Source organism: Lepidochelys kempii, chromosome 4, assembly GCF_965140285.1.
Source record: "Lepidochelys kempii isolate rLepKem1 chromosome 4, rLepKem1.hap1, whole genome shotgun sequence".
NCBI classification, from domain to species: domain Eukaryota; kingdom Metazoa; phylum Chordata; order Testudines; family Cheloniidae; genus Lepidochelys; species Lepidochelys kempii.
Window position 1 is genome coordinate 1,769,053 of NC_136383.1, and position 13,252 is coordinate 1,782,304.

Genomic DNA, 13,252 nt, shown 5'->3' on the forward strand with positions numbered 1-13,252 from the left:
CTATAACTCCACTGCTCGCCCCATAGCCCTACAGCCCCGACCCATTCCACAACCCACCCCATAACTCCACTGCTTGCCCCATAGCCCTACAGCCCCGACCCACTCCTCAACCCACCCCATAACTCCACTCCTCGCCCCATAGCCCTACAACCCCGACCCACTCCTCAACCCACCCCATAACTCCACTCCTCGCCCCATAGCCCTACAGCCCCGACCAACTCCTCAACCCACCCCATAACCCCACTCCTCACCCCATAGCCCTACAGCCCCGACCCACTCCTCAACCCACCCCATAACTCCACTCCTCGCCCCATAGCCCTACAGCCCCGACCCACTCCTCAACCCACCCCATAACTCCACTCCTCGCCCCATAGCCCTACAGCCCCGACCCATTCCACAACCCACCCCATAACTCCACTGCTTGCCCCATAGCCCTACAGCCCCGACCCACTCCTCAACCCACCCCATAACTCCACTCCTCGCCCCATAGCCCTACAACCCCGACCCACTCCTCAACCCACCCCATAACTCCACTCCTCGCCCCATAGCCCTACAGCCCCGACCCACTCCTCAACCCACCCCATAACTCCACTCCTCGCCCCATAGCCCTACAGCCCCGACCAACTCCTCAACCCACCCCATAACCCCACTCCTCACCCCATAGCCCTACAGCCCCGACCCACTCCTCAACCCACCCCATAACTCCACTCCTCGCCCCATAGCCCTACAGCCCCGACCCATTCCACAACCCACCCCATAACTCCACTGCTTGCCCCATAGCCCTACAGCTCTGACCCACTCCACAACCCACCCCATAATTCCACTCCCCACCCCATAACCCTACAGCCCCAACCTGTTCCACACCCACTCTATAACTCCACTCCTCTCCCCATAACCCTACAGCGCTCCCCATTTCATAACCCACTCTATAACTCCACTCCTCAAACTATAACCCTACAGCCCTGATGACTCCGCAACCCACCCCACAAATCCACTCCCCAAACTATAACCCTACAGCCCCGACCCACTCCTCAACCCACCCTATAACTCCACTGCTTGCCCCATAGCCCTACAGCCCCGACCCACTCCTCAACCCACCCCATAACTCCACTCCTCGCCCCATAGCCCTACAGCCCCGACCCACTCCTCAACCCACCCCATAACTCCACTCCTCGCCCCATAGCCCTACAGCCCCGACCCACTCCTCAACCCACCCCATAACCCCACTCCTCGCCCCATAGCCCTACAGCCCCGACCCACTCCTCAACCCACCCCATAACTCCACCTCACCCAATAACACTGCAGCCCTGACCCACTCCTCAACCCACCCTATAACTCCACTGCTCGCCCCATAGCCCTTCAGCCCCGACCCATTCCACAACCCACCCCATAACTCCACTGCTTGCCCCATAGCCCTACAACTCTGACCCACTCCACAACCCACCCCATAATTCCACTCCCCACCCCATAACCCTACAGCCCCAACCCGTTCCACACCCACTCTATAACTCCACTCCTCTCCCCATAACCCTACAGCGCTCCCCATTTCATAACCCACCCCATAACTCCACTCCTCAAACTATAACCCTACAGCCCTGATGACTCCGCAACCCACCCCACAAATCCAGTCCCCAAACTATAACCCTACAGCCCCGAACCACTCCACAACCCATCCCATAACTCCACTCCTTGCCCCATAACCCCAGATCTGTGACCCACTCCACAACCCACCCCAAAACTCCACTCCTCGCCGCATAATTCTACAGCCCTGACCCACTCCACAACCCACCTCATAACTTCCTCTTTGTCCCATAACCATGCAGCCCTGACACATTACACAACCCACCCCATATCTCCCTCCTGTCCTCATCACCCTACACGCGAGAACCACTCCACAACCCACCCCATAACTCCATTCCTCGCCCCAAAACCCTACAGCCCCGAGTCACCCACAACCCACCCCATAACTCAACTCCCCAACCTAGAACCCTACTGCCCTGACCCACTCCAGAACCCACCCCATAACTCCACTCCTCAACCCATAACCCTAGAGCCCTCACCCACTCCACAACCCACCCCATAACTCCACTTCTCGCCCTATAACCCTTTAGCCCCGACCCATTTCGTAACCCACCCCATAAACCCCTCCCCACCCCATAACCCTATAGTTCCAACCCACCCCACAACTCACCCCATAACTCCACTCCTCGCCCCATAACCCCAGAGCCCCGACCCACTCCACAACTCACCCCATAACTCCACTCCTGGATCCATAGCCATACAGCCCTGAACCATTCCATACCCACCCCATAACTGCACTCCTTGCCCCATAACCCTACAGCCACGACCCATTCCACAACTCTATAGCTCCTAACCACCCAATCACCCCCTCCCCACCCTATAACCCTATAGCCCCAAGCCACCACATAACCCCATACCCTCATACTCCCAATTCACCCTAACCCTGCTCCGAACTCCACAATGCTAACTCTGTTGCCTCCACAATCCCACTCTTTTCATCTCCACACCCCTATTCCCTCATAACTGTACAAATCTCACTGCCTCTGCTCCCTACCCCAACAAACCTGCCTCACCCCACATCACCAGAACCCAAACACACTCCTGTATGCTGTCCCCAGAGCCCCCAGCCCTATACCCCAGTGCACCCTGCTCTCCAGCCTTCCAGCCTCACCTCACACTTCGACAGCCCCACTGAGCCCCATATCCCCATCTCACACCAAACCTCCACATGCAAACTCCTCACTTCACCCCACTGCTCCATCTCACCCCACAACCCCATTGCACCAGCTAACCCCTCAGCCCTGCTCCTTGCCTCATGCCACAACCACACTGCACCTCATAACTCCATTCCCCACCCCACAACACCATAACTCTGCTCTGTGATTCACCCCACACCCTCAACCTCAGTCCACGCCATAACCCCACTCTTCATACCACAACACCCCATATCACTGCTCTCCATACCACTAACTCCACATCCTCCTACCCCAACTGCCCCAGAGTCCTACCCTCTACCCCACAGCCTCATAATCCTGCTCCTCATCTCACAGCACACCTGCATCCCACCCCACACTGCTATAACTCTGCTGTCCGACGCACAGCCCCATAATCTCACTGCTTACCTCCACAGCTCTGCTGTCCTTCTTACACCAGACTCCCACCCCGCCCCATGCCACAGCCCCATACACCCTATGCTCAACACACACCCATGACCCTGCTCCCATCGCGCACCGCATAGCCCCATAAGTGCTCCCCTCCTCCATCCCATGGCCTCAATTTGCTTCCCCAGCCCTGCTCCCAGCTACTTCACCAGCACCTGCCCTTGCTACCCCAGAGCTCCATCCCTTCCCCAGCCTGCTTGGCCTGCCCCTTCTCTCTCTCTCACGCTGTCTGGCATTTCTCTCCTCTTCCTTTCAAGCCTGTTTCTTTCTCTCCCTGTCCCCTCTGGCTCTCCTGGGGAGGCTGAATTGCTGTCACTTCCCCTCCAGGCTGGGCTGGCAGACTCCACTGTGACTCCTCTAGTGCTGGGTTCCCAGCAGCAGCCCTGGCTGTCTCTGCTCTTACAATGCAGGCCAGGCCATTTACAGCACCTTCACAATGGCCCCTTTCTCGCTGGCTGGTCTCTCCTTTTTCTCCTTGGTCCTCGTTTCTGTCCCTTTAAATCAGATCAGTAGCATCAGCTGAATTCTCTGTGGACTAAAAGGGGTCAAAGAAATTCTGAAAGCTCCTTCAATAGAAGGCAGGAGCTGCCAGACTGGCTGCAAGACGCGGGGTTCAGGGTCAGGATTTGGGAGGCCAGTATAGGGAAGGGGGCCAGGTGAGCCCTAGATAGCACAGAGACCAAGCACAATGAGCAGACCCAGGAGAAAGAAGTGGTTTGGGACTATTTAGAAAAGCTGGACGTGCACAAGTCCATGGGGCCGGATGCGTTGCATCCAAGAGTGCTAAAGGAGTTGGCGAATGTGATTGCAGAGCCATTGACCATTTATCTTTGAAAACTCATGGCGATCGGAGGAGGTCCCGGACAACTGGAAAAAGGCTAATATAGTGCCCATCTTTAAAAAAGGGAAGAAGGAGGATCCTGGGAACTACAGGCCAGTCAGCCTCACCTCAGTCCCTGGAAAAATCATGGAGCAGGTGCTCAAGGAATCAATTCTGAAGCAATTAGAGGAGAGGAAAGTGATCAGGAACAATCAGCATGGATTCACCAAGGGCAGGTCATGCCTGACTAATCTAATTGCCTTCTATGACGAGATAACTGGTTCTGTGGATGAAGGGAAAGCAGTGGACGTGTTGTTCCTTGACTTTAGCAAAACTTTTGACCCTATCTCCCACAGTATTCTTGCCAGCAAGTTAAAGAAGTATGGGCTGGATGAATGGACTATAAGGTGGACAGAAAGCTGGCTACATTGGTGGACTCAACGGGTAGTGATCAATGGCTCCATGTCTAGTTGGCAGCCGGTATCAAGTGGAGTGCCCCAGGGGTCGGTCCTGGGGCCGGTTTTGTTCAATATCTTCATAAATGATCTGGAGGATGGTATGGATTGCACTCTCAGCAAATTTGCGGATGATACTAAACTAGGAGGCGTGGTAGATACGCTGGAGGGCAGGGATAGGATACAGAGGGACCTAGATAAGTTGGAGGATTGGGCCAAAAGAAATCTGATGAGGTTCAACAAGGACAAGTGCAGAGTCCTGCACTTAGGACGGAAGAATCCAATGCACCGCTACAGACTAGGGACCGAATGGCTAGGCAGCAGTTCTACAGAAAAGGACCTAGGGGTTACAGTGGACGAGAAGCTGGATATGACTCAACAGTGTGCCCTTGTTGCCAAGAAGGCCAATGGCATTTTGAGATGTATAAGTAGGGTCATTGCCAGCAGATCGAGGGACATGATCGTTCCCCTCTATTCGACACTGGTGAGGCCTCATCTGGAGTACTGTGTCCAGTTTTGGTCCCCACACTACAAGAAGGATGTGGAAAAATTGGAAAGAGTCCAGCGGAGGGCAACAAAAATGATTAGGGGACTGGAACACATGATTTATGAGGAGAGGCTGAGGGAACTGGGATTGTTTAGTCTGCGGAGGAGAAGAATGAGGGGGGGATTTGATAGCTGCTTTCAACTACCTGAAGGGGGGTTCCAAAGAGGATGGATCTAGAGTGTTCTCCATGGTAGCAGATGACAGAACGAGGAGCAATGGTCTCAAGTTGCAGTGGGGGAGGTTTAGGTTGCATGTTAGGAATAACTTTTTCACTAGGAGGGTGGTGAAGCACTGGAATGTGTTACCTAGGGAGGTGGTGGAATCTCCTTCCTTAGAAGTTTTTAAGGTCAGGCTTGACAAAGACCTGGCTGGGATGATTTAATTGGGGATTGGTCCTGCTTTGAGCAGGGGGTTGGACCAGATGACCTCCTGAGGTCCCTTCCAACCCTGATATTCTATGATTCTATGAGGGTGGAACAGCGAAGCACCCACTGGGCCATTTCCATTTGATAGTTTTCTTTTTGAAAATTGCCAAAGTTGCATCTAAAAAGAAAGCAGCCCCAGGAAAACCGTTTCGCCATGTGCTACAGGCTGCCTCTGAGCTCAAGGGAAGTGAAATGGAAAGGGCCCAGTTCAGATCTCAGACTGTGTAACTCAGAAGTACCATTGCAGTCGGTGGAGTCACAAATGGGCAAAACATAGCGAGACCAGTCTCTGGCCTGGCCCAAGTAAGTGGCCCTGGTGTAATATTCATTCCTTTGTTCACAGCACCCTTCTCCCCCTTCAGTTTACCAGAGTGCAGCTGGCACCAGTAGGGAGCAGTGCAGGTCTCTGTGTCTAACACCACGCTGTGCTCCTGGTTCCAAGCTGCTCCGGGGGGGCGGGGCAAGAATCAGTCACACACGAGCCTCTTAGTGCTGATCTCCTGATTAAAACAAGCTATCACAAAAGAGAATCCATGCTCCTCATTGGAGTCTCCCCTTAAAGGACTTATTTCCCTGGTTAAAAGGTGACATCAGACGATGGGCAGAGCTGCTGCTGTGTGTTAGTTTGTTAGAGATGTGCTATGGCTCTGAAGTTTCACTTCTTCTTTCTTTACGAAGTGACGATCAAATATCGCACTGGGTGCACAGAACCCGTGTCTCTCTCGTGAAAATTACTGCACATTAAAATTTGACCTTCATAGACAAGCTTGTCTGCTCCTGAACCTGAAATACTCCTACAGAGCTGAGGATGTTTTTTTAAAAAAGGGTTGTTTATGTAATAAATCAAGACTGAGGTTTTAGTTATATGGCACATGTACTGTGTCTAATATTATTAATATCAGTGTTTTCCATCTGCAGTGTCCTCCAGTCAGTAGTCAGACACCAGAGAGACTACTGCTGAAGTGCAAAGTGGTGACTGGTCAACTGTTTGGGACAGGATGTGACAAACAGTGCATCTAAGTGAACTGACAGGGAGAAATTTAAGTAGATATTTACCAGGCTGGAGTTGGCCCAAGATATCCCTGTTAATGATGCTACAATGCCCTTAGGAAAAGTGTTGTGGCACTGGTGTCTCTAGTGACCACAACAGCTCCAAAAACAACTGCTAACAGCAAAATAGTAGATCACAGGCATAGGAGTGCTGTGCGTATTCGCAGATGGAGAGCAACATTGTACTTATAGGCCATCATGTGCCAGCAATGCCCCTCTGCCATGTACATTGACCAAACCGGACAGTCCCTACGCAAAAGAATCAATGGACACAAATCAGACGTCAAGAATTATAACATTCAAAAACAAGTCGGAGAATGCTTCAACCTCCCTGGTCACTCAATTACAGACCTAAAAGTCACAATTCTTCAACAAAAAAACTTCAAAAACAGACTCCAACGAGAAACTGCAGAACTGGAATTAGTTTGCAGACTGGACACCATTAAATTAGGCTTGAATAAGGACTGGCAGTGGATGGGTCATTACACAAAGTAAAATCTATTTCCCCATGCTAATTTTCCCCCTATTGTTACTCACACCTGATTGTCAACTGTTTGAAATGGGCCATCCTGATTATCACTACAAAAGTTTTTCTCCTGCTGATAATAGCCCACCTTAATTGTGTCCAGTTTTGGGCCCCACACTACAAGAAGGTTGTGGAAAAATTGGAAAACATCCAGCGGAGGGCAACAAAAATGATTAGGGGACTGGAACACATGATTTATGAGGAGAGGCTGAGGGAACTGGGATTGTTTAGTCTGCAGAAGAGAAGAATAAGGGGGGGATTGATAGCTGCTTTCAACTACTTGAAAGGGGGTTCCAAAGAGGATGGATCTAGACTGTTCTCAGTGGTAGCAGATGACAGAACAAGGAGTAATGGTCTCAAGTTGCAGTGGGGGAGGTTTAGTTTGGATTTGAGGAAAAACTTTTTCACTAGGAGGGTGGTGAAGCATTGAAATGGGTTACCTAGGGAAGTGGTTGAATCTCCTTCCTTAGAGGCTTTTAAGGCCCGGCTTGCAAAGTCCTGGCTGGGATGGTTTAGTTGGGGATTGGTCCTGCTTTGAGCAGGGGGTTGGACTAGGTGACTTCTTGAGGTCCCTTCCAACCCTGATATTCTATGATTCTATAATTAATCTTGTTAGAGTTGGTATGGCAACACCCATTTTTTCATGTTCTCTGTCTATATATATATCTTCCTATTGTATTTTCCACTGCATGCATCTGATGAAGTGGGCTTTAGACCACGAAAGCTTATGCCCAAATAAATTTGTTAGTCTTTAAGGTGCCACAAGTACTCCTCGTTCATTGTACTTTCCGTGTGGATGACTTATTTCAGCTGCTGGCTTTTTATTGAAGGCACATGGCATTGTTGACAGTACACATTTTCTTATGTAAGTGTTAAAAAGTCGCAAAGGCAAACACTAAGGGAATACAGCAGAGCTGAGGCATTATAATATTGTATAGTAGGCATCCATTGAGGAGGACTTATTTTAGATTAACAGAAACAAGAAGCAAATTAAAAACAATGTGCAATCTCCTGTGGAGAGCACAGTGTGTGTGACTCACTCTATACTACCTGCCATCTTGGGCTAACTCACAGGGCATGCCCCTGCAGACAGGCTAGGGAGTTCACTTTACTCTTAAAGGTGCAGAACCTAGAAAATAGCCTACCTGTACCACAGGGATCTAAATTTTTAACCAAACTGTACCTGTATCTGCAGAGAGCAATTCTGCTTCTTCCTCGTGCACTTTGAAATAGTTTCCTCTTTGATTACCGCCCTTGTCATCTAAAGCATTTGTTGATCCCACCATTGGATGGGAGGATGAGGGTAGTTTCACTACTCCAGGTTTCCCAGCATTGCTGTTCATAGAATCATAGAAGGTTAGGGTTGGAAGGAACCTCAGGAGGTTATCTAGTCCAACCCCCTGCTTGAAGCAGGACCAATCCCCAATTTTTGCCCCAGATCCCTAAATGGCCCCCTCAAGGATTGAACTCACAACCCTGGGTTTAGCAGGCCAATGCTCAAACCACTGAGCTATCCCTTCATGCAGTGCCAATCATGTTCTGGTCACTTAGGCAGTACTTACTTCTGTGAATTAGAAAATCAAAAATGTCAGTGTTAAAAATGTGACTTAGATTATCTGTCCTGCAAAGTTCTGCAGCAAAAAGACAGAATTTAGTCCTATAATGAAGATAATTTCCACACTTATATTAAAGTGCGTTGTGATCACAGCCTTCAATATGCTCATACACTTGTACTCGCGACCACCAGCCAAGCCCTATTAGTGTGCTTGGAGATCTGCAAACATCAACTCCCATCGTGCACAAAGCTCCATGCAGGTACTTTGCCCATGCAGGATTAGGGCTATAGTGAGGGATTTCCCTACACCCCCCCATGGGGTTGTTTACCACCCCTGAATTTTCCCAACACCCCTCTGCCCAGTTTTGTGAACTAGTTACATGCAGTGTTGCCAATTTAGTGATTGTTTGGAAATTTGAATTGAAATTGAAACATTAATACACACTTTAAAAGCATATAAAGTGTATGATAAAGTATGTGTATCTGAAAAAGTATACTAGATTTGAAAAGTATGAACACAGACTAGCTTCCTTTTACAGCTGTTGTTTTAATGACCATGTCAGTGCATTCATTTTGGTGATGTTGGCCAACCTAATAATTTCAAATTATGATTTGTAAGTAAACTCTAAATGAATTCTCCCTGACAGCTAGTGATGAGCTGGGGTTGGGGGGGAAAGGCTAAAGGACCAGACTGTATTTACATTCCAACCTCATCTACCTAGGTATCCAGCAAACAGAGCTGTGTTGCCCAAGTGATAGATTTTGGCTGGGGTTGGGTTATAAATCACTTGAATGCAGGGTGTAAAGAAATGTTGTTGTTCTTATTCTATGAGTAAAGGGCAGTAGAACTGTACTTAGCCTGTGCTGACTGAGGGCATCAAGAGAGAGGGTGGGGACAGGTGTTTTGCTTGATGGTCTGCCTGAGTCACAAGTACTATTAGACCTGCCCCCTCCACTGTTTAAAGACAGAGCTGATTAGGCTCCATAGATGGTCTTTTGTTTTGTTAAGTGACCACTACAACTGAAATCACTGATAATCAGGTGCTTAGACCTGCTGTGGGACAGTGTTTCTGTGGAAGAGATGGCCCAGTCTGCACTAGCAGCGAGGTCCCCCCCCCCGAGAGCTCAGCTGAAACCACAGAGCTGGGTGGAACCTCAAGAGACCAACTCGCAGAGGTCACAGTGGAGGTGGCAGCAGAAGGTGACGGTGCAGGGCCATTGGCAACAGAGCAGTGGAGTGAACGGTGGCACAATGAACAACAGTGGCCAGAGCGAACAGTGAGCAGCTGGAGGAACGAGCAAGGTGCCTTCTTGCCCCCCACCTGGAAGGTGAACTCATGTGAAAGCACCTCTGAACTCTGAGTCTCCACTGACCAAGGACAACACCAGTGAGTGTTAATGAGGCTGTTAAGAATGCTGGAGACACAACACAGTTCAAGCGAACAAACATGACTGTGGCCTCATACTTTCTATTTAGGCAAGAAATACCACACACTACAAACTGGAAGCCAATGTTAAGTGCATTGTCACTTGTTCATCCTGAAGTTGAACACTGGTTCTGAACAAGACCAGCAAATGCTCGCTATCTTTCTGCAAGAAACTCAACTGACTGGCTAGACACATGTGGTGCAACAGTGAAAGACACAACAGTTGAAAAAAATGAAGAACTCTCTCACCACATTCAAAAAATTTGCATACATGGCTGATGAATGCACTGATGCAAATGAGCACCAACTATTAAGTCATTGTGTACGTTATCTTCATGTCAGTGGTAGGTCAGTAGATGCATTTCTAGATGTTCAAGTTATAGAAGACAGATTGGCTGCATCTGTGACAACCCACATCTTAGAAGAGTTAAATGCTTGTCAATGGGACCCCAAACAGATGGCTGCTTGTGCATTTGATGGAGCTGCAAACTTCTCTGGAAGACATGGTGGAGGACAAGCTTTGCTCAGAGAAAAGTGTAACCCTAGTGTCTCCTATACACCCTGCAGAGGCCATCTACTCCAACTAGCGCTAGTACGAGCTGCAGGCTCTTCAAAAGACATTTTAAAAGCTATAAATTTAATGTCTTCATTATACTCTTTTTTCAGCAAGAGTCCAAAAAGACTGAATACCTTGGAAAATATAGAAGATACACTGGGACTGAAGTTCAAATTAGCCCAACCTGGGAAAACCCGCTGGCTTTTTCATCAGCAGTCCTTGGCTGTTGTCTTAACAGCCATTCTTACTGGCTTTGGAAAGTATCTACCAAGATGGTTTGGATCTGAGTAGTGGGGCTGGTGGATTACTTTTGCTACTACATTCAGAGAAGACTATTGCCATTCTCTCTCTTGTAAGTCTACTGTTGAAACCATTTGGGTCATTAAACAATGCCATCCAGGCACCTGCTACAACAAGCTACATTTGGATTGATCAGAGAGCTATCCATTAAAAAAGTACTGGAAGAAGCAAAGACTTCAAGTCCAGAAGTTGACTAATGAAGGCATTTATATTGAATCCTTAAGTTAAGAGAACAAGAAGTGTTTGTTAAGACAGCTGAAAAAGTACACAGACTTGAGTCTTAAAAATCTACAACAGCGACTTCTAGATTCTACTCAACCTCTACGTAGCTTTTACAGATCCCTGTCCTACAAAACACTGACAGTTGAGTGGAGTGAGGCACTCCAGCAATGGGGCTGCCATGTGCGCAGGACAGAATAAAGAATTTGAACACAGCGTGGAATATCATACCATGAATGAATGAAGATTTGACTTCAACTTCTTTTTTATCATCACTAGTGGCTGGACCCGATCTTTATGCTCTGTTTCCTGGACTGAAAGAAGTAGGAATTCATCTCTTGCTACTCCCAGTCACAACAGCTACAGCTGAGAGTTCTTTTTCATCATTGAATAGAATTTTGTGTTTTGAAAGAAGTCGCCTTCTGCCTGATCATGTGAATGAACTAATGAGCATATCAATTGAAAGAATGGAAGTATCGGACACATGAGAAGCAATGCGTTCATCTTTGGTGGCATTTGAGAAGTTCATTAACAGAGTTGTGCAAAATTATAACAAGAAACCAAGAAGGATGTAGATGTAGTGCTTCACAGAAGGCTTGAGTAGCCAACTTTAATTTGTGTGATGATTTTAAAATCTAATAAAATGGTCATGAAACATTTTTCAGTTTTTACTATGGTGCCATACAGCCCACCTTCACCCTCACGGTCTCACTCCTCATCGGCCCTGACCCCCTCCCCCCCTCATAAATTTGAACACCCCCACTAAGTTCAATTCCTGGGGAAAACACTGGCTATAGTCCCTGCCCTAGAGAGCTTGTATGTCTATTTTACATGTAAAAGGTTTAGTCCAGTGACCCACATTTCTTTCCTCACTCTCTGATATCTACACTAACTGGGAGCACAGGACTGCTGCACACCTGGTATCAAAGCAGCCCCTTGCTGCAAGACAGCCACATCTCTCTCTCTGCCGCTTTCTCCCATCCTGGATCCATCTGTTTTCTGGGCAACAAATCACCTTACCATTGTGATGTAAGACTATTGGAAAACTAGATCCTCCTGATAGAGTCTTTAGAAAGTAGGAATGTAAGACAATGGGTAACATTGTCAAAAGCCCCTAACTGACTTAGGAGCTTTATTCCTGTTGATTTTTGGTGGGACTTTAGGCTCCTAAATCACATAGGCACTTCCAAAATGTTTTACCTTGTGTGTGATTGTAATGGAATAGAAAGTTATTGCAATGCAAAGAAGTTAAGTGCATAAGTCTAATTTCCTTGAAAACATTCATCTTTGTACATTTCTCTGTTCTCTAGAAATGGTTCAAGCAGCGCCTTGCAGAGTGGAGAAAATCCGAAGGGCTCCCTTCAGAGTGTGGATCCGTTAGAGACTAAGGAGGATGACTAGCTTTTTCCCTACTCACTGTAAACAACTGATTTTGCTTTTCCTTCTCGCAATAGATGTTATGATCCAAAGTAACATCCTGCTGTTTAACATGGTGTTTTATTTAAAATGTACATAACCAGAAAAAAATAATGATATAATACTTTAAACAGCTCTTGTCACATATTATAGAGTGGCTAAGAGGAGAGCAGCTGTACCCTGTTTGGATTAGAGTTCCATATGGCGTATAAATGTAATGTCAGCTGCACAGAGCAGAACCAGTTAAGGACCTAAGCCTTGGCTCTGAGCAAAGCTACTATGAAAGGGCAGAATGATAGTGTGAAAATTTTCCTTTTCTTCTGATCCCCATATGCACACCCAGTGCCAGCATTAACAGTCTCTAGGTTCCTGGAACAGAAAACCAGATGTGTCATTAACCTGAGCTTGCTCAACTCAACACAGAGAGCACTGAAAATCACCACAGAGGAGAACTGAGGACATCCATAATTACTAGATCATGCCAAGAACCCTTGACTTTATCTGAAGTGTGTCTAATAAATGTCACTGAATGAAAAGGAATATTTTTCTGATGTATTAATAAAATTAGAACTTTTTGTTCAAACTGAAAATATTTGTGTTCTGGTCACACTAAAGTCAGTTCAAGGCCAGATGAGCCCCCACCCTCAGCTCACCTAGTCTGACCTGTATATCGCCGGCCAATGACCACCATCCAGCCACCCGCATGCCAAGCCAAACAACCTGAAGTAGATGTTCACATTATTCAGCATGTTTTTGTCAGCATGTGATGCTCTT

The 13,252-nt window shown here is 47.8% G+C and overlaps 1 protein-coding gene across 5 annotated transcripts in view; it reads left to right on the plus strand.

The window, feature by feature from the left end:
• Positions 1 to 13,050, plus strand: part of HOPX (HOP homeobox) — a 31,389-nt gene extending 18,339 nt beyond the window's left edge. For all 5 annotated transcript variants that reach the window (XM_073340002.1, XM_073340000.2, XM_073339999.2 and 2 more), the window contains exon 3: positions 12,373 to 13,050. In XM_073340002.1, coding sequence (XP_073196103.1) covers positions 12,373 to 12,450 — 78 coding nt within the window. In that variant the 3' untranslated portion in view covers positions 12,451 to 13,050. The remainder of the gene's footprint in view (positions 1 to 12,372) is intronic.
• The last annotated feature ends 202 nt before the right edge of the window (positions 13,051 to 13,252 follow it).